This window comes from Uloborus diversus, chromosome 2 (genome assembly GCF_026930045.1).
Source record: "Uloborus diversus isolate 005 chromosome 2, Udiv.v.3.1, whole genome shotgun sequence".
Taxonomy (NCBI): domain Eukaryota; kingdom Metazoa; phylum Arthropoda; class Arachnida; order Araneae; family Uloboridae; genus Uloborus; species Uloborus diversus.
The window spans coordinates 19,708,893-19,730,972 of NC_072732.1; the positions used below are offsets into that span (position 1 = coordinate 19,708,893).

Here is a 22,080-nt window from a genome sequence, read left to right on the forward strand (position 1 = left end):
AAACAAAGTTAAACAATTTCATTTTCTTAAAAAATTTAATTGAAACGATGAATTAACTGAGCTGATTAATTTTCATGCAGTGTCCTTTGGACCCAGGTTGCATGGGACTCGGAAACAACTGTGATGAATATCGACCATGGTATAGTTTTAGTTTAAGCTGCTCAAGATTATCTATTTTTGCTACCTCCGCAATCAGTTGGGATTTCAGAAAACGTAGCAAAATACAAACGATTGCAAAGGAATCTTGAAGCAAGATATTTTCATTCTTACAGTTCAATCCAAAAATGAAAATCCCACCACCCCCCACCTTTCAATTTTCTTTATTGATAACAATCATTTTATATTCAGAAGAAGTTGAGCTAAAATATCATTTTCAACTTCATAAAATTAACAATATTCACAGCATGACATTAAAAAAATTAAGGTGTTTTAAATCAGTATGAGTAGCAAAGTATTTTAATTAAAGTATGAGTTTTAGTTACATTTTCGGGAAACAAAAAGTCATTCATGAACAATCTTTTATTTTATTTCTCAAATTATCTTTCCAACAGGATAAATTACTTTTAAACGAGCAGAAGAATAACAGCCAGTTGCATTTACTGCACATTCAAAATAAGTTGGTTCAAATGATTTTCATCATATGACTAGCCGTTTATTAATGACTTCGAAATTAGAAGAGTTGATTTTATCACATTATATATTTAACTGTATGCATACTGAACAATTTTCAAGAATAAGAATTATAAAGATAACCTAAGTTTAGGAAGGTTCTATACACTTAAGTTTTTACATAATATTTCCCATTTATTTGCAGACTAAAGGCATTAATATGATTCTTTGCTTTGGTTAACAAAATCTGTAAAATAAAGAATCATATTTGTTTTACAATTTTATATGAATTGTAAGAAAACAACAATCAATTTCCATGACATACTTAATCCATAACAGAGAAAATCATCAATGCAATTTTTGCGTACACAACTCAAATGTATTAATAAAAAGTATAAACTTAAATTGTATTAAATATTAATAGCAATATTTCAAAACAAATTTTTGACTTTTGCTAACTCAAAGTTTTGTGTCAGAAAAAATACACTAAAATCATGTTTTGACATCAACAAATGTATTAATTATGGTCAGACAACGGGAAAAATTTCTAAATTCTAGGAGAAACAAATAAAGAAAAAGAGGGAGAGAAATACGTTTAAAAAAACGAAAGATTTCAAGCTTTTGATCAAAAAATGGATTGATTCAAGATTTAAACATTCATCCTGCATAAAATCAAAACCCAATACTATGTATATCATTGCTTCAAAGCAACAGTAGGATGTCTTACTGTTATTCCTGGGATTAAATGTCTTACCGTTGCTCAGAGGCGATGATATGATGTTCATACATTTTTAAACAAGTTTTAGTGTATCTGCCAAAAGGACTATGAATTGAAAATAACTATACAAGTTTAAAATATATAGGCTTTAAACAATCATTACCATATTAACCCCTTGACTACGGCTATGTACGATAAGTAGTTTGTGCTACGCGCGTAATGGCTACGTAGTAAAATTTTCTTATGTTTCAAAGGAGAGATACAATGCTTTATTTCGCCGGGGATCTTGCTTTGTATCTAAATGTCTCCCTGAATTGTCTTTGCTTTCCTGCAAAGCCTGGTAGCAAGAAGCAGTCCGCTCATAGGCGGATTTATGGGGGGGGGGCAGAGGGGGCAATGCCCCCCCCCCCAGTTTTGGGAGGACTTTATGTAGTAACAACACATCTTCCAAAAATTAAAATAAAAAAATTATTTTTTTTTCTTTTTTGAATAGTTCAGAAGGGCATGGGTGGATTTATAGGGGGCAAGGCCCCCCAGCTTTGGGAGGACTTTATATAGTAACAAAACATCTTCCAAAATCTTAAAACAAAATATCATGACTTTTTCTTTTTTGAATAGTTCAATGAAAATGAAGAGAAAAGCGAATGTCCTTTTCTGATGGGAGAAAAGAAAAGGAAAAAAAACGAACATTAAATACAAATAGTACAGCTGTCACTGGGGTGCTGAAAATGTGTCTAAATTCACTATTTTGGACTGAAAACCATTTGGGCAAGTATATGAACGAAAATATAGGCTAAACAAGCTATACATTAAGCTGCAACACTTATAATAATTGACGATTAATTTAACAAATAAGAACATAAAGCAAAAGGCAAAAACTCTCCTAAGAGAGAGAGAGAGACATATTTAGAGTCCTAAATCCGCCTATGAGTCCGCTTCTTTCGACGACATACTCAAGGGGTTAAAAGCATATTTTGTTCATATCCATTTGAGATGAATTTTGAAATTCTAGCCACCATCCCTCAATTGATGTGTCAACTAACAGGTTCTATAACCTTGAAGAAAAAAAAAGGATAAGTACTCATTTTTGTGCTAAAAACTGAACCAAGGCATTTAATATGGATAAGTGAACGAGTTTTTATGCATTATCATCAATGATAAAACACAAGAAGAAATTTTACGCTGCAGAATGCATGCTATGGTGAAAACATCAAAACTCAGCAAAAAGTACCCTTCAAAAATGACATCTTTCATTACATAAATCAGGTTTTTAAACTGCACCAAAAAAAAAAGTTGCATCATTAAATGAATACATTTTAAAACTAAGAAAAATTAGATAACAATCTACTAGTACAAAAAAAAGGTTTCAAATAAAAACTCCGCTCAGTGCTTGGTAAAAGAAAGTATAGTATCTCCCCTATTTTTACTCAAATGAAAAAAACAATTCATAGGCTGAATATTACAACTGGTTAACTACAATTCAGTTCATTTCAAACTGCTTCGAGGCAAACTCAACAAATCAACGTTTTTTGTGATTTTTGGAGAATGTGAATATACTTGATTTAAACATTATTAAACTAACATTTCTAACTTTTGTGTAATTAGAAGTATCTACGTCTTTTTTTGAACAAAGACTTGGAATCATTCTGCTTTGCCAAATTTGCAGTTTGCTCAATCCATTTGCACTGGTGTGACATTTTTATACCCCTGGAGCACTTTATTCCCGGAATTTTCAACTTTGGCTTTCAATTACAATACATTCAAATATAAGGAGACCCAAAGCAGAATATTACTAAACTTGCAAAGTGCGTTGCAGAACAGATGCTGAGCTGCAGAACAATTCTGTTCAAATGCGAGAGGAAAACTAACAAATTTTCTGCAAATTTCACTGAAGTTTCTGCAGAAAATCTGCAGAAACCGCAGTGCAGAAAATTTGCAGAAAGCGTGGTGCTGAAAATCTGCAGAAACTGCGTTGCAGAAAATCTGTAGAAATTGCAGATTTTCTACAAAAATCTTCCAATTCAAGATAGAATTTTGCAGAAATTCTGCAGACTTCTTAAAATTAGAAGAAAATCTAAATTTCTCGCAAATTATGATAATTTGGCAGAAAGCTTGCGATGTTGAATTCGATAAGTCCTTTGTAGGACTTTCCCAATCGATCTTCCTCCACTGCAATTTCCGCCATGCACGTATGTTTTGGAAACATGCCAACATTGAAACACGTCCATCGCTGGAAATTGCATGTCTTTTTGAGATTTCAATCCCATTGCATCCAGAAAATATTTCAATTATTTAAAAAGTTTTGAAATGTTTTATTATATGCAACCCAAACTCAACTCATTTTATTTATTATTTCAGTAATTTCTTTTAGTGACATCATTTTAATTGCTCCTTCATGCCATGTAAAATTAACTAAAAAAATGTAGTTTGACGCCTAGGTTCGGATTTTTATAAAATTTTGTAACTTTGCTCTTTCTGTGCCTTTTAGAAAGCATATAAATATTTTTGGAGAATTTCAATCGGTTTAGCTTTGACACCTTGTTAAAGTTCTTTTGATTTTATAATTTTCATGATCAACTAATAAAAAACTCCTTGATGAAACGATTTTGATTTTTAGCACCCGATTTGTGGAAAATGTCACACTTTTTTGCATACTATGCTTGAAGTACTTGCAGAACAATTTTGATCAAATGATTTCACGTTGCAGAACATCGTAAAGTATTCAGCTTTGGGGATAAGGAGCCATTGTGTTACACAATATGAAGAATAAACTTTCTCAAAAAGCATTTTGTAGTTGAAAAAGAATGATTTGCACGAGTGTACAAATTATTATATAAAAGAAAACTTTTTAAAAAGTGATACTTTGTATCACGATACATACTACCATGGCCAAATAAAGGGTAGAAACTGAAAATTTTTAATTCTTTTGCATTTTGTCATCTATTGTACATTATTGCACCTTATTGTACAAGCTTGCCTATTTGGTTTCCGCTGAAAAAAAGTACGAGAAAATAAAATTCCAACATTTCCCTATTGTAAGTATTCAAAAACCAAAACTTGTTTCTTCAAATATTTAAAAAACTTGTTTCTGCAGATACTGTCCATTACCCGGCCTAGTCAGCATTATGGTTCCTTATATTTGAATACATTACAAATAAAAGTTTAAAATTATAGGAATAAAGTGCAGATATATCGTTGCCTCAGAGCAACAGTAAGATACTTAAGTGTTATTTCTGGGATTAGATATCTTATTGTTGTTGTAAGGCGACGATATGCGTAAAAATGTGTCATTTGTGCCAATGAATTGAGCAAGTTACCCAGTTGCCGTACTTAGCCCACAATTAACATACTGAATTTTTTAAAGGATACAGAAAAATGAACACCATCTCAAAAAGCTTATCAATTTGATTACACGCATTTGCTCACTTGGGATATAAGGAACATTTGTACACAAGCAATTTTCTTATTAATTTTAGTAAACCACAGATGCGAGCAAATCCGAAATGGCGGTGTAACGACTGCTCGTCTCCTTTGCGATTCTTCTTTGGTTAAAATGCTCGGCAAGAACACTTAACAGTCCAGGAAATCAAAGACTAAATGTTTTCACTCACTTTGTTATTTTGATGAAATTCCCAACACATCACATTACTATTCAACAAGTAGGAATTCAAGCACATTTGAGCAATTCTCCAACAACCGTCGTGGCGGGACGCAATCCTTCGAAAGCTTCTCCGATCACATACTTTGAAAGTGAAGGGTAGAAATTTGAACATAACTAAAGACATTAAAAGTAATTCTGATTATTTTGATGCTCTAAAGTTCTAATCCCGCTGAGAAAAACGAACAACACTCGACACAATGGAAACCATTTTGACCCCCACATAAAACAAAAAGAAATGCCACTGCTGGAAAAATAATTAATGGGAACTTTTAATCATGAAAACTGCTGTTACAATGGTCAATGATTTCACTGAATATTTTCCAGTGTAAAAGGAAAAGTAATGATTATGATACACACATAAATAGAACAAAAGACGAAGCACATCTTCTCTTCACCATCTTAGGATATTTTCATAATAAATGCAGTGCCATGGCCAGAATACCATTTGAAATAAACTAATTGAGAAATCAAAATATACTATATGAGGCAGTGAGAAGCAAAAGGATCTCAGTGCCAAAACTAAAAATTTGGGGATAACCAGTGTAATTGATAAGTGAACCCCTCCTCTGTTGTGGGGCAAGAGATAGTACTGGCAGCCCCGGTAGATGCTGCTATACAGCATGATTTAGAAAAACTTTTCAATAAAAGTCTACCTAGGACCGAAACAAGTTTTACTCAAAACTTGAAAACGACCACTTACATCCCTTTGCTTCCGACTGCCTCATAGGAGAGTGCTAAAATCCTGAAAAGAGGACTAGGGGCAAAATTAGCTGAGGGCCGAAAACCCAGAAAAGTGCTAATGAATGTAGAACTAAGACAGCAGAGTTGCATAGATGAAACGAGATAAGAAAACTGTTGCAATCGTCCCCGTTCTAAAATTGATTAGGAGAATCTTTCATATTCTACAACTTTAATACAAAAAAAATCTCAATAAATTTCTTGACCCTCAAAAACATTTTCTTAATTGCTGCTAGAGAAGAATGACCCATAATGCATTTAAATTGGTTTATTTATTTATTTATCTATTTATTTATTTTTTTGAAACTTTATTGGGGGAAAAAATTCCAGGCACTTATTTGCATAACTACAATATGAGAACAAATTCTTGCAATGCATCTTAGGCTGCATTATTTAAAAAGTTAAACTGCATCTTCAATACAATACTGCCGTCATTAAACCCATGAACAAGAGTTTAGAAGTTTTTCATACCGGAATTCCAGGATTCATCAAGTACATAAATACAGAATTCTGGGGTAGACCCAGGAAAGTTTCACCTCTGACCATTTTGTAACATAATCTAATGAAATTGTTGTAATTTTGATAAATTACTTCTTAAAAGTTGCACACTATATTATTTTCCAATTGTCTTTCTCAGCAATAAGTACAGTATTATAGCATTCTTTGCTATTTGTATGCCAAAATTCTTCAAGAGGAAAAAAAATTTAAATTATGTCAAATTTACATAAATTAGACATACCGATTATGTAAGACTACATTTTTTTTTCTTTGATAATAGCAAGGGGACAGATAAGATGCACAAGGATTTCAAAAGATTGTTTTGCATCTGTATTTTAATAACTGTTTAACCCATCTAAAAAGTTACAGTTAATGGTAACACACATATATATTTTTAAAATGATTCTGAAAATGGTGTGTTTTTGGAAAAATGAATGGTTACTTATAGAACAATACTAATACATACATACACTGGTTATGTATACAACAAAGGAGGGGTTTTGTAATAGCAAATATGCAAACACAAAAAGTAAAATTTCTACACGTTTCTTAAAACTATTATATTATATACTCGCATTTGAGGTTAAACTTGCCAAGAAATGACTAATACCAGATATATGATTACAAGGGTTTATCAACAGAGAAAATTGTATAAGCCTTAAGATAATTTTATTGTATTAATCTTACTTCCATCACATTAAACTGACCTTTTGTCACTAATCTAACAATTTCATATACAAGTGATGAAGAAAGCACATATTTGCAATTAGAAATATTCTTTTATCACCACAAAAATTAGATATGATTTAATGTTTAATTCAAAGCCTCATTGTTTTCCACAAGAAAAAATCAGATTCAGGACTTTTAAAACAAATTTAAGTACCTTAGATTAATGCGAGACCAAAATTAATACGAAAATATAATTTTAATTTCTAATGTGAAAAACATTTGTGCATTTCAACTAAAAAGTTTTATGTTCGCATAGCTACAGTGCCAGATCTAGGTGGAGCAAGTTGAAGAAGCCCTTAGATCAAGTGGCAAATGCACCCTGTTTATGGGAGGTTTTTTTTTTTTTTTTGCTGAAACTTGCTATTAAAAAAACAGGAAGGAAGATAGTAAGGTTGGCAGTTTCAAGTTTTTACTTTTGCTCCGGCCAGGGAAAATCAAAGATCCGGCACTGCATAGATACAATATTCTTCTATTTGAAAAGAAAAAATACTCAAGGTCCTTCTTAGCCGTTTTAAAACCGGTTTATGGATGTCGGCAAAAGTTATTGTTTTACATACAGGTTATAGAGTTTTTTTATTTTATTCATTTTACATATTTTTTTTTAACATCCTCAGTCAGTTTTCGCATGTTTCAGATTTAGCTCTATTCTGGAATATGTGTTTCAAATATGAAAAATAACTCACATGAATTTAAGATTACTTTCTTGGTAAACACTTTTAATAATTCATAAGATATTTTGCTTCCCACCAAGTTTTCACTATTCATGGAAACTTTCCAAATCTTTTTTAAAAAATGAAGAAATAGTGCTCTTCTTCCATGGCAAAATCAACAGCTACACCTTTCTTTGAGATGTTATCTATAAAGCAGAATTGAATGCAGTGTTTTTAAATAGAATAATATGGATTAAATTAAGGAAAGAAATAAATCAGATTACTAGAACAGTGCAGTAAAAAAAGGATTATTCACAAAAATACTCCTAAGATCTCCCAGGCTATGACGCAGCTAACAATATATAATGATAACTATTAATAAAAGTCATTTTCACTTTGAACATACTAGCATTAAATTGAGCATAAAAACTTGGCACTATTTATTTCATTTTAAAAAGCTGCATTTTCAACACCCAAATAAGCACTCAGCAGTGGCAAAAAGATTAATTAACACGCAACAAAAAGAATCTAACTTCTGTTTCCATACAAAGAATGGGAAATATAACGTAACTAATCGAGACTCCTTCAACTGACATGGAGTTTACCGATGCGTTGCGAAACCGTGTCTATTTCGACCCTGCTGGCCTCCAGGCAGCAGTCGTCTTTCAAATCCAGTTTGCTTATATCCAAATCGTCCAGGGAACGAGAGCGGAAGATTGAGCATCCTAAGTTGGTGAGAGATTTTTGGCTTTTGACTGGGCTGCTGGGATTGGACTTGTTGCCACTATCCTGGCGGGACACCGTGGGGGGGCTGGCCCCTTCGGAAGCTGCCGTGGCGGCAGGAATGTTCCGCAAGGAGTCTTCCAGCTTGGACCTCCACGGGAAATCGTACGGCTTGAACTTGTAGTGCCGAGTCATGGCCCTCTTGATCTTTCTCCTGGTGTTAAAATCGAGCTTCCAAGTGGGCGGCAACATCTCTAAAACGGGGCACTGTATCCGGATGTCTTCCGGCGTGGAAGTTCCGTTATTCTCCTCTTCGGATTCGCTCTCGCCGTTCGGAACGGCAGACGATTTCGAGAGGGAAAACTCCGTGACGAAGTCCGAGTTCATCTGAACCACGCACAGGGACTTGCTGGAACGATTCCTCTTCTTCACTTTGTTCCGCAGGTAGTCCAGGCGACTGTCGGTGATGGTACTGAGCATGCCCAGTTCGTGCAGTGCGGCGTCCAGCTCCATGGCACCCTCTATAGTTGACTGCTCTTTGTTGTAGGTGAAGTAATAATAGGGAGCATTCATTACTTAGAAGGGTAAACTACCCTTCCAAACTTCCGAGTACCTGTAAGGGAAACCCACAAAGTTATACTGCTAAAATTTAAAAATCCAATGTCTATCACAAACTGTATCTTAATGAAAATAGCTGTTAACAATTATACAATACTAGTGGCACCCGCACGGCTTCGCCCGTAATAGAAAAATTAAAGGTCTTTTGGTTCGCTTGTATATTTATAAATAATGTATGGTGAATTTTCTCGCCAATTGGCTTGTACCGACGTTACAGTTCCACCTTATGATAATTTCGTATCTCGCCAATTGGCTTGTGAACATGTTACGGTTCCACGTTATGATAATTTCGTAATTTATGATAGTTTTTTTTCTTAAAATTGGAATAAAAAAAGAACCACATCGAATTTTCGAAAAATCGCTTCGAGGTGCACACCCCCATGCTACATACTAACTTTGTGCCAAATTTCATGAAAATCGGCCGAACGGTTTAGGCGCTATGCGCGTCACAGACATCCAGACATCCTCCGGACAGAGAGACTTTCTGCTTTATTATTAGTAAAGAAAATAAACGTTTTACACCCTTAAGCAGGATTTGTACTCAATTGCAGAAATAAAATGAAGGAGATTTGGAGGAGTTTTGAAGAAGTAAAAAGCGATTTTGAAGGAGTACTTCTTGGCTGTCCCTAAATGTCACACAGACTCTTTTTTCAACATATTTGACCCCCTTCCCTCCTTCTCACAAAGTGTCATGCTACGTCTTACACCTCCCCTTGTCATATTTTCATAAATATATTGTTATAATAGCTGTGTGATGTGTTTTTCACCCCTCTCTTCCCCTTGTCACAATTTCATGAACCTGTCTCCCTCTCAAGCAGGGCCGGATTTAGGGGAGGGCAGGTGGGGCTACTGCCCCGGGGCCTCCACAACAAAGAGGCCCCCACAGTAAAATTTTTACAAAATATCCTAACTTTCACGGGTCGAAAATATTGGATATATACATATATATATATCAATTTATTCAGATATATCAAAGTATCGGATATTTTTGAAAAATATTATGATCTTTTCGAACCCTGATTAGGGGCCTCCACTCCTTCGTTGCCCCAGGGCCTCCACACTTCCAAATCCGGCCCTGCTCTCAAGGCATGGCATCACCAGTGGACTCTTTTTACCATGTCAAAACTGCTAGTTACTAAATAATTATTTTTTTAACACAATCACTTTATAATCGTACATCTAAATGTATTTTTAATAATAATTAGACAAACTGACTTTTGCTAATGAAAATGTGGTGAGGGGAAGCAATAAGCATAAAACTCAAAAAAAGAAACATGCAAGATAATAGTTTCACACAAAACATAGAGAAGAGAGCAGCCTGAAAAGCTGAGGACACTTTTGAGGGCATTAAAATGAGACAAAATAAATTTTTTTCCAACATGAGTTCAAGAATGAATTTGTTTGAATGTTACAGTATGCTTCAATTTTGCTAGCTTTCAATGTGCTTATTTTTATTTCTCTCAACTGCGACTGTGAGTCCCCGATGCAGCTTCCCCCCCCCCTCTCCTCGTGACTAAGTTAACAGTTGGAGATTGAAGTATTTCAAATGACTGTAATACAGGAAGATTATGTAGTCTTGAAATAAAAAAAGAAGCAGTTTTAAAGGAGTTAAAACCTAGATAAAGGAGTTTGAAGGGCCCTTTAAAAAGATTTCCTAAATGAAGGAGCAGTGAAAGAGTATGAACCCTGTCCAGGTAATTCCAATCCTTGCATGTGTTTAATTCAAAATGCAACATTTTAGATTTTATCACATTAAAAACATCCACAAAATGAGCAGATTTGCACGGACTAAAGAAGATTTTTTTAATTAGTAGCTCAATAACAATGTCTCACACAATATCAAACATTTTTGGACAATTCTATAAAAAAAGTGTTATTTTGCACTCTAATTTTTGAACTTTTCACAAGGAGTGCAGTTTGGCACTTTTTGGAAAGACATCAATATATATTTTTGTTAAACTACAAAAGTTCACAAAACATTTTCATTCATTTTAGAGACATTGAGTGTTAAATTTGTAAACTGGACAAAATTTTTATAAATGCAATTTTTTCCTCAGTTTTCCTTAATTTTGATTTTATGACCCAATTGACATTTTAGGCGCATCAAAGAATAAATTGTTGTTCTATTCAATTATAATTTGTGTTTTGCAAAATATTTTGTTACGTTTTTAGCGGATAATGGAGCGCTGGAGATAGCACCCGTAATAATCTCAGTTTGGAGAAATCGCTTGTTTGTTGAAAATTATTCTTCAAGAAATTAAAATATGAAACGAGGACGTCCTGCAACGGGAGGTACCTCCTGAAATTCTGCATATCATGTCAAAAAAATTCGCTCTTCGAACGTTGGGTCCCAAAATTGAATTTATTCAAGTCGGCAAGTAACAACCTCAATAAAATCGCTACCACCACTTCATCATGCAGTAACAGTAAGGCAAATGTTCCCCTTTCGGAGGACTCGGAAAATGCGGTAAACGATAGTGAAAAAGAAGAGGGAAGAGAAATAAAAAAAGAAGAAAAAAAATCACTACGACTTTTTTCTGTGTAACAAAGGTCAAAAATTCACTTTGCTCCCCCGCCCCCCCCCCCCCCCCCCCCCCCCCCCAATGCCATTGAAAATCTGCTCCATGAGTGACCCTCAAGCATAAAGACGCCTCCCTCTGCTGCGACAATTTTTTGATAATTGAGTGAAATTTGACACTTTGCTTTAGAAATGAGATTGTTTGTTAAATCCAAGTATAGGCAGCCTTTCTTTGTCATTGATTCTGCAAATTGTTAAATATGTTTAATTTTATGAGCTGCGCAGTGGGAATATTGCATACAGTCGAATCTGTATATTTCGAATTTCACATTAAAAAAAATCGAGATAAAGAGGTTTTGAATTACGGAGGCTTTAAGAAACTTTTTATAGAAATTTGAAATATGATGGTGAAAATTTGAAATCGATACTAAAGACAATATGGGCTCTTGATTAAAATTCCTCTTTATTAGTTTTGTTAGGCATTTATTCTATTATTACATTATAAAGTGCTTTATTGCAAGTTTAAGGAATCATTTTGACGGTAAAAGTAACTTTAAGCATATCTTTTTCAAGAAAAGTCTTTTATTGCTTTTTGGTCCCTGATTATTCTTTTTTTTTTTGGATTCATTATTTATCCTCTTGAGGTTAGCAATTGCGGCAAATCTAACTTGGCCAGTAGTCTACCTATTTCCTGACCTACGATTTCCCTGTTTTGTCTGAGTGTACATACCTTTTTTCATCACTTGAAAAAAAACTTATACTTTCTCAGTGGCGGATCCAGCCGATTGTTTTGGGAGGGGCCATCCGAAAATTTTGAACAAACTCCAAACTCCCCAGAAATTTTATTAAAATGAAGTTTTAAAAACTCGATTTTCGGGGTATGAAGACATTAGGTGAGGGGTGGATTTAGGAATCTCCCTCAAAAATGTTTCAAAATTTAAATTTCTGAGTAATTTTTGAAAATTATGAAACTAAAAACGCATTTTGTTTATTTTTGATGATGTACGGAGAAAGACCAGGTTTCGGGCGTTGGCCCCAAAATACTTTTTGAAAATAAAGCTTAGAAACCAAAATATTCTATCATTATACATTAAGAAGTTAGAAGAGGAGGTGTGCTCTTCTTGCTCTTTAGCTGTCAAGCCTAAAAATGCACCTTTAGGTAATGTTTGCTTACATTAAAGGAAGTGTGAAGGTTCTTAGAATCCTTCCTTCCTGGAAATATTTTGCCTTTGAGGCTCTAAAAATTCCATTTTTAACTATATGTATACATATTTTAGAAAGGGGTGGAAAATTCGTGAGCTCTTCCAAAAACCTTCTTTTTAAGCTATCATCACGATATAAACTAGGGAGGGAGGGGGTCCTATTAAAAATCGTTTGTAATTGAAGTCCCAAAAAAATTCATTTAAGTTGCTTTTAAGCAAGTTAAGTGATAAGGGCTGAATAAGCTAGTTTCCGTTGACTTTTTTTCCAAATAAAAGACTTAAAATGCAATTTTTTGTTGCATTTGTGAAAGGGCATAGGAAAGGGGAGTTCTCTCCCTAGTTTCGAAATAAAAGCCATAAAAACGAAAATTTAGGCTCTCTTTGTTCTTGTGAACAACAGGTATACTCTGAACGCAGCATTTAGAGATCGTCCAAGTGTCTGTAGTTTGAATCGAGAAATGATGTAAAAGATGGAGAAAAATTTTGGAAATAAAAGTTTTGTTTTGAAGATAGGGATATAATTTATCTCCCAATTAAGGCCTACACTTCTTTTTCCGTAAAACACATGTGCTAAATTTTGTTACCTTCTGATAATATTTTTTTTTGTTAAAAAAAATTCCTACAATCACAAGGCTTTGGGAGGGGCCATGGCCCCCATGGCCCCCCTCTAGATCCGCCCCTGTACTTTCTTTTCACTCCTATCATTTTGGTTTTCTAAGGAATCACAATTTTAAGAAAGATAGCAACCAAAGAACAGTACTAATCCAGATAACAGAGCGAAATGGCTTTTAACTTGAATGACCTTTAACCATGAACTTTAATGTTCATCTTAACATGCCAAACCTGTGAATTTCACCCTTTAACTCTTCTTCCAAGAAAGAGCACAAAACGACTGTCCTTTGGTTAATCTTCCTAGAAAGCCTATTCGTGAAACGCATTTACTGCCTCCTCAGCTCTTGAAGACAATTCCTCTGTTTCTGAGTTGAAGAAAATGTTTTTGTTTGCTGCTTTGAAGATTATTGGGCTTTGAATCCGAAAATGATAGCATAACCGGAATTCAAGACGATAGAGGTTTTTGTTGGTCTGATCTCGTGTGTGTCATAGGTCATAGTCAAAACTACCTTTGCTAACCAGAGTATCCATTGCAATCACATTGATTCTTCAGCCAGTATTTACTGCGTATTCTTTTGGAAACGTACAGTCTGTTTAAAGTAGTACATTCTAAGTGAAAGTTGTTGCATAATGAAATGAACAAGACCGATAACAAGCTTTTTTCAACTCAAAGAAAAAAATTAAAATGACGAAAAGGATTGCTCTAAAAAGAGAAAGTTAACGTCGTCTGAAGAAAACGAAGTACAGTCTGCAAAGCAGCGTCAGTCCCATCGGACCCTTCTGAAGGTAATTTTATTTTAATTCAAAAGAAACACTGCATAGCATTACCAGGGTTCATACACTTGTGGTTAAAAAAAATCCCTGACTTTTCCAGGTTTTCCAGGTTGTTTTTTAAAAATTTCCAGGTTACTCGCTCCATTCAAAATTAAGTTTAAATAGCAATATTTTCAAAATAATTAAAATTGTTTAAAGTAGCAATGCGGAAGAACTGAAACTTTTCTCCATAGATTAAAAAAAAAAAATCTTTTTTTTTCTTTCCCAAATTTTAAGTTTTTTAAACACTTTCAAAATTGTTTTAATTGATTTACTAATTGTTGAAAACAAAGTGCTTCCAACTTATTTTAGCGTTTTCTCGATATCATGTGTCATGAGTAATATTAGCGTTTTGCTGTAGTGGAGCAGCAATCTTTTAGCATTCGCTTTTGGTCTTTTGGTTCACAATACTCCTTTTTATTTTCTTATTAGTATGTAACACAAAACATATTGAGCAAAATACAAAGCTATTTTTCAGTATAAATATGATTAACTTGTTGCATCGATCGCCATACCAGAAAATGCATAATAACAAAAATCTACATCCGCCGATTATAGGCCAATGCCAATAATCTTTTTTTTCTCTTTAGCTTATTAAAGAATGCTTCCATTAAAATTTTTCTTTTCTAGAAAATAATTAATTTTTAAAAATTCATAATTTGTTGCACATTTTATGTTATTTTAAATAGTTTACATAGAGATAAACATCCAATTCTGTTTTTGGAAGTTTACGTCTACTTCCATCATGCAAACCACCAAATATGGCGACTAAGTGAAAAACTTAAGATAATAAGTAGATTTTTGAATTTGTAGCATAAAAGTAGTTATAAATAATTAATAATCCTTAAAAAACTACAAAAGATTTTTGAATTTGTAGCATAAAAGTAGTTATAAATAATTAATAATCCTTAAAAAACTACAGTTAAGTCAAAATAGTCAGTTTTTAGCACATAAGGGTCTAAAGCAATTAGAATAAAAAAAATTGTTCTGAAGATAAATTTTCGCATTTTTCAAGAAAATAATTATGAATTATCCGAAAAATAAGGCACATTTTGCGTTGTTTTCAATAGTTTGCATATCAATAAACATCCAATGCTTTTTTCGGGAACTTCGGCACTTAAAAAAAGTCTTGTGTACTTCCATCTTGGGAATGACCAAATATGGCGGCTGCGCCCAAAACTAAGAAGTAATTTTTTGAATTTATAGCATGAAAACAATTTAAAAATAATAAATCTTCATGAAACTACAATTCAGTTGAAAAGTTTTTAGCACAAATTGCATCCAATGAAATGAAGATAAAATTAAGTTTTAAGAACAAAATTTTTCATTTCTCAAGAAAATTATTTAAAATAATAATAATAAAACAATTTTCAGCACATTTTGTGATACTTTCATTAATTTGCAGTTAAAGAAAAAATTCCAATTATGCTTTGTTTTTGGAAACTTTGACATTTAAGGATCGTGTCTACTTCTATCCTGTGAGTGACCAAAAATGGCGACTACGTTTCACACGAAGCTTAAAAGACTTTCCTATTTAAAAAAAAAAAAAACGATTTTCCCAGATCCCCCCCCCCCCCCCCACCTCCATTTTTTTAGGCTTGTGCTCCCGAAGCAGTAAATAGTCCTCTTCCCTGTTGAGTTTGTGGATAATTCTTATTCACAATTATTTTCTTGAGAACTATTGAGGGTCAAAAATGGCGGCTGCGAAAGTTCTTTTGGGTCGCCACTTTTTTAATTGCCAGTTTCATTTTGCCTCAAAATTTTTACAATTTAGGAAAAATAGATAAAAAGGGAGATTAGATCTCATGAAACAAAGTTCCCTGGGAAAAAATTGGAAAAAAAAAAATTTGGGGGGCAAATTTGGAAAATTCCCTGACATTTCCCTGACATTTTTAACTGTTTCATTTTCCCTGACAATTCCAGGTTTTTCCCGGTTTTCCCGGAGCGTACGAACCCTGATTACATGAATAAAATGTTTAAAAACGAGATGAATCTAGATTATTTCTATTAGCTTGGTTCGGATTAAAAAGTAGAAAATAAAAAAGACTTCTGTTTATAATACCCGAAAATTGCTGTTGCTCTCTCAAATAGATATTTATGTAAATTCTAAAGCAGCTAAAAAATTAAAAATAAATATCTTTATAAATATAATATCTTTATAGTCTGACCACCGATGAGATTGAAAGTCAAACATCCAGTTTACAGGCGGAAATGGAAGTATCTATTAGCTTTCAGGGATGCCAGCTTTTGTAGATGAGTGTTAGCCTCTAAATTAAGCAGTCACACTGAAATGACCGGAACACGCTCATCAGATATTTGATTTCCCTCTGATTTGGATCGACTGGTTTTGACAAGATGTTGCTAGAAAATTTCACTTTAAATTAAATGGAGGGAAAAGAAGAAAAAGTTGAATTTTCAATAACATTAAAAAAATAAAAAATTCTTTGCTTTTGTTTTGTTTGACACAAGTATCGGAATTGGGGCACCCCATTTCAAAGTATGTAAGATTCACCTCCCTCTTATTTTTTTAATACTAAAAAAATTTACACACACACACACACACACACACATATATATATATATATATATATATATATATATATATATATATATATAAGAAGAACCCCCCCCCCCCCCGAAAGTCGGGTCTAGCTACGCCTCTGAATGACAGTGAGGGCAGTTCGGGAAAGTATAACGACTTTTGAGGCAGAAAATATTGGAAGTGAATCTGGAGCAACTTCAACTGATGATGATATTGAGATTGAGCCATCAAATAATGATTCAAGCATTGTATTTGAGAGTACAAATGGAAATAAGAAGCATGCAATAAATGAAAAGCACATTGCAAATTATGAAAAGGTGTATAGCTTTACTATAATTATTCAGCTAAGGGTTTTTTTTATGCAGCAAAATATGTTCATCTTTCCAGGGTTCGTACTCAATTTCAGAAATAAAATGAAGGAGTTTTGGAGGAGTTTTGAAGGAGTTAAATGAGATTTTGAAGGAGTATAATGGGCTAACCTTAAGTGATGCTACTTTGTGTTTTCAATATATTTGATTCCTTTCCCCTTTGTCACAAAGTGTCACACTTCACCTTACTACTCCTCTTGTCACATGTCACATTATTATAATAACTAAGTGATGTCACTTTTTGTCACCCTGTCTGTTCCCCTTGTCCCAATTTCATGAACCCGTCTCCCCCTCAAGGCTTTAACATCACTTGTGGATGTGGATGACCCTTTTTACAATATCGTAACTGCGATTAACTAAACAATTGGTTTATTTTAACAGAATCACTTTTTTAGTACTTCTACTTATATATCTTTAAATATTTTTTTTTTTTAATAAACAAACTGGCTTTTGCTGCTGAGAGTTTGGAGGGAAAAGCAATAATCATAAAACTTGGGAAAAATAGCCAAGCATCATTTAAGCATGTTTTACTTCACTTATGAAATGTCTTAGTCATCTAATAATATTTTCACCTTAAACTTTTATGACTTCTGTGATTAACTTGTAAATCACATCTTTATGAAAAATATAAATATACGAAATTACTACATCAAGATCATCTGTATACCTTTGCCTTTGTGACGATTGTTAAGTTGTCGATCGAAGTATTTTATGTTACTGTCAAAGTGGAAAATTATGTAGCCTTGAACTAAAAAAGAAGGAGTTTTGAAGGAGTTAGAACTAATATGAAGGAGTTTGAAGGACCCTTCCAAAAAATTTCCTGAATGAAAGAGTATTGGAGGAGTTTTGAAGGAGCGTACAAACCCTGCTTTCATGAATGTTAGTGATTCGAACAAACCTTGGGTAAATATTGGAGTAGACATCAAGAAAAGTTGTCACCATACTAGAGTGTTAAAAAAACACAAGTGCAGCAAAAATCACAGAGAAGCTGTCAATATACAAAAATCTAGTGCAAAAGAAGGAATTCTCAAAAAAAAAAAAAATGTGTGAAAGTGCAGAGATTGGAATTAAAGCAAAAAAAAGAAAGTTTAACAGAAGATTGATTGGTAGCTTTTTCAAATTTTATACTTTATGATCAAGAAGCAATGGGCCATTACTGAGAATTTTGAATCTCTAGTTAGATTTTAGGGGGAAAACTTAGATGACGATGAAATAAAAAAAAAATTTGCTAACTTGTGGTAAGAATGCCACGTATTTATCCCACATTTCAGTTCAAAACATTTTGAACTCTATTTATGTTCGTTTAGAGCAAAAGCTACTAACAGAACTGTCAAGTTCAGATTTCTTTGCTTTAATGGCGGATGAATGCTCAGACGAATCCCAAAGGGAACAATTGGGATTAATAGTAAGATACAGACTGCCTGGTGATGATTCGGTTAAAAAAAAATATTTTGGTCTGATAAATTTAAGAAGCTGTACAGCTGAAGCCATAACAAGCGAGTTCGAAAGAATAATCGTCACCAAAAATATAAAATTGTCTAATTGCATCTTTATCACTCTAGATGGGGCAAAGGTGATGAGAGGAGAACAAGCAGGCAGATTACCCCTCATTGCATATATGTAAACTGCAGAAACCATAAATTACCTCTTGTTTTTGTTCATTTATTAAAGAAATACAGTCAGCTGAAATCAATAGATACTTTGCTAATTGCTCTTTGGAAACTATTTCACTATAGCCTAAAGAAATTTGAAGTTTTCAAAAAAATTCAACAAGATGTATATAAAGTAGAAGTAATCAAAATCTTAAAAGTATCAACTACTCGTTGGTTCTCTCACGGCCATGCTTGCTAAAGAGTAGCTGTACGCTTTGAGCAACTAATAGATGGCTTAGATACTCTCTTCGTAAACGAGGGAGCCTGAATTCAAGGGTTTGAGAGAACAGCTCTTGGATTCCGAAATTCTTCTGACCATTTTGTTCTTAGCCGATTTTTTTGTGAAAAGTAGATGTTTTAAATTTATGGCTACAATCTCCAGACATTTCTTTCAGTGTACTTCATATGAAAGTAAACCAATTAATTGAAGAAGTGGAAGAATATTACGGTAATATAGAGCAGGGAAGGTATTTTGGAATGAGCCAAACATTGTTGAATATTGCAACTCAGACAGTATCTCTCTGAGCTTGAAAATGCGAGGAAAATCAAAATCCAAGGAAACTGCTGTCAGTGAGTTTAATGGACATTTTGTAAAGAAATTTTTGAAGGATTTCAAACAAGAAATAAATTTGGCTTTTGGATTATCTTCTACTGTTCCAGTTTGAAAGGTTTTGATATTTTCAACAGTGTAAATTTAAATACAATACCCGTTGATGAGATTAATTTTGATTCATATTTATCTATATTACTGTCATATTATGGGGAAGAAAGAAAAGATACTTTTCAAGGCTCGGTTTCAGTTTCAAAACCATTGATAGATAAGATGGCTATTCAAAATGAGAAAGAGGATTTTAAAAAATAGATGTTTGCCAAAATGAGTTTTGACAATGAAAAAACAAAAATGGCCCAAAAGCTTTTGCAAGAAAATAAAAAAGACAATGCAAAGAAAATACCCAGTTTTTATAAGGGAATTTTATTCATTTTTTAACTTTTATAAGTTTTTCTGGACACTTTTGGAGGAGTGAAACATAAGAGGGCAGTGAAAGGAGGGATCATACTAGTTATAGGTGGCTTGTGCGAAGGGGCAACTGCCCTCTCATTTCCAAATGTAAAGAGGCCTTGCTTCATCACTTTTCAGAGTTAAAAATTAAGCATTTATTGTCAAAAAGATAGTTTACTTGAGGGATTGATTTATTTCACGAAAATAAAAGCTAAAAACTTAAAAAAAATGGGCTTTTCTCATTTTATTTCACAAGAATGGAACTTTGCATTGGGAAGGTATGCCCTCCTACAGTGGCCCTCCTTTCAGAATTTTGAGGCCATATTTCACATCTTTTAGAAGTCATTTAAACAGTATTCAGTAATGTTAAAATTAAAAATTTTAGCACAATTTTACAGAAAAAAAAAGTTTTAGGGGGCCCGCCCACTAGTACCTCACTCTTCTTTTGACTCCCCACTTTTTTTTGTGCACCAGCCGCCTATGATACTCGTGATCAATTTCACAAAAATTCCATTCCTGCTGAAATAGCAGATAAAAAATGTATTCTTTTGATGTTTTAAACTTTGATATTTCATTTCAATTCCCAACAGTGCAGCATTGTTAGCAACAAAGCCAATAAGATGCTTGGGTTTATCGATAGATCTATTTCAAACAAATCTAAAGAAGTTTTTCTGCCCTTATATAGAAGTTTGGTAAGACCCCATTTGGAGTATGCTGTTCAGTTTTGGTCTCCTTATCTTAAGAAAGACATTAATGTATTGGAAAGGGTTCAAACGCGGGCTACAAGGCTAATAAGTGGACTTTTCCACTTAGACTATGATTCCAGGCTTAGAAGGCTAAAAATGTACAGTCTTGAGCAAAGAAGAGACCGAGGGGACATGATTCAGTTGTTTAAATTTATTAAAATGAAAGATTTTACGGGGCTGAAGTTTAGCACTGAAAACAGGACAAGGGGTCATTGTTTTAAGCTATTTAAATCTCAGGCTAACATGGATATTAGGAAAAATTATTATTTTAGCAGGGTAGTGGAACCTTGGAACAGCTTACCGGAAGTGGTGGTAATGAGCAAGGGAGTAGATAGTTTTAAGAGGGCCGTTGATCTTCACTGGGGATTGTAAATTGACTAGGACCAGTCTAGCTGGGCCCAGAGCCTGTTGCTGGTCGTTACTTTTGTATTTGTATTTGTATATAAAATGAGTAAATAAAACATTCCAATGAAAAACTTGTATTATCTGTACATTCAAACGTAGTATATTATGATGTAAGTTATTCACTGAAATACAAAGCGTGAAAATGCACTTCACTAAAAAAACTAAAGTACCCTAAGAGGGGACTGACTTACTAATATATACTTACTACTGTCATTATGTCTCATTATCTATAAATGTGGAGCCATGGTGTCTTTCTAATCTAGAACTGGAAGAAAAAAAACAGCATGATGAAACAAAACTTTAGGAACACAACCTGCATAGATTACTACATATATTTTTTTCTCAATAAAAGTCTTAACTTTTTGAAATATAAATTCACCCTTAAAACTTGCATTTAATATGCATTGCAATATTTTTGGAGCTTGCAAAAATCTAAATGAATGAAACTTATCAAGAGCTACAAAACGTCATCTCTGCAAGTTCCTCCATAGTTAGCCTAAATACAGTATCAGGTTAAAGTAAACATCAAGACAACGCGTTGGAACGGAACACAACCAAGAGGAAACGTTGAAGAATGACGAAGAAAACTGAATGAAACCGAGATAAAAGTGCTGATACTGGAGCCTGAAAAGTAGAAAATCGAATCTCATCACTTCTGTGAGCATGAAAAAGAGCGACATATTTAAAAAAAAATCTTCGATAAAAAAGTTCGAAAATTACTTTAAAATGATGAATCATAAAATTTGATAAAATGCTGAGTGTCATTAATAATATGAATGGAAAATACATTTCGTTCACTTTAGCACGAAAAGATTCTACGCCTTAAGAAAAACATTCGGACAAATATTTGTTTTAAATTTACCTTTTACATAGAACGTCAAAATGAGTCTATGGAAAACACATACAACAGTTAATGTTACAAAAGCATCATCAAATATTTTTCATGCATTTCAAAACAAATTGAAACGATGCATAAAGGGCTGATTGCCCAGCGGTATTAGAAACTGACGCTTGTAAACAAATAAACGTAGAAAATAAAACTTGACAAACCTCAATTTTATCCACAGAAATAGATTCATGGCCGATTTTTTAATGGTTGTAGTATTCGAACAACCGATTTCAATACTGACTGAGGAAACCGAAAGGTTTTCTTACTATCCAACAGATGGCCCTCTTTCCATTGCGCACTGATTTTAAAAAAACGATTTTGAATCGATCATTTTTGTTATTTTTCTTTTCAAAAACTTTCTCAAACAATTTCATTTCAAGCTTTTTACT

The 22,080-nt window shown here is 33.5% G+C and overlaps 1 protein-coding gene across 1 annotated transcript; it reads right to left on the bottom strand.

The window, feature by feature from the left end:
- Positions 1 to 6,030: 6,030 nt before the first annotated feature.
- Positions 6,031 to 21,872, bottom strand: LOC129217766 (uncharacterized). Its single transcript, XM_054852110.1, has 3 exons — positions 21,853 to 21,872; positions 21,008 to 21,067; positions 6,031 to 8,939 (listed from the first exon to the last, which is right to left on the bottom strand). Exon 3 carries the CDS (start codon positions 8,897 to 8,899, stop codon positions 8,189 to 8,191), a length of 711 nt encoding a protein of 236 aa, XP_054708085.1. The 5' UTR covers positions 8,900 to 8,939; positions 21,008 to 21,067; positions 21,853 to 21,872; the 3' UTR covers positions 6,031 to 8,188.
- Positions 21,873 to 22,080: the final 208 nt, after the last annotated feature.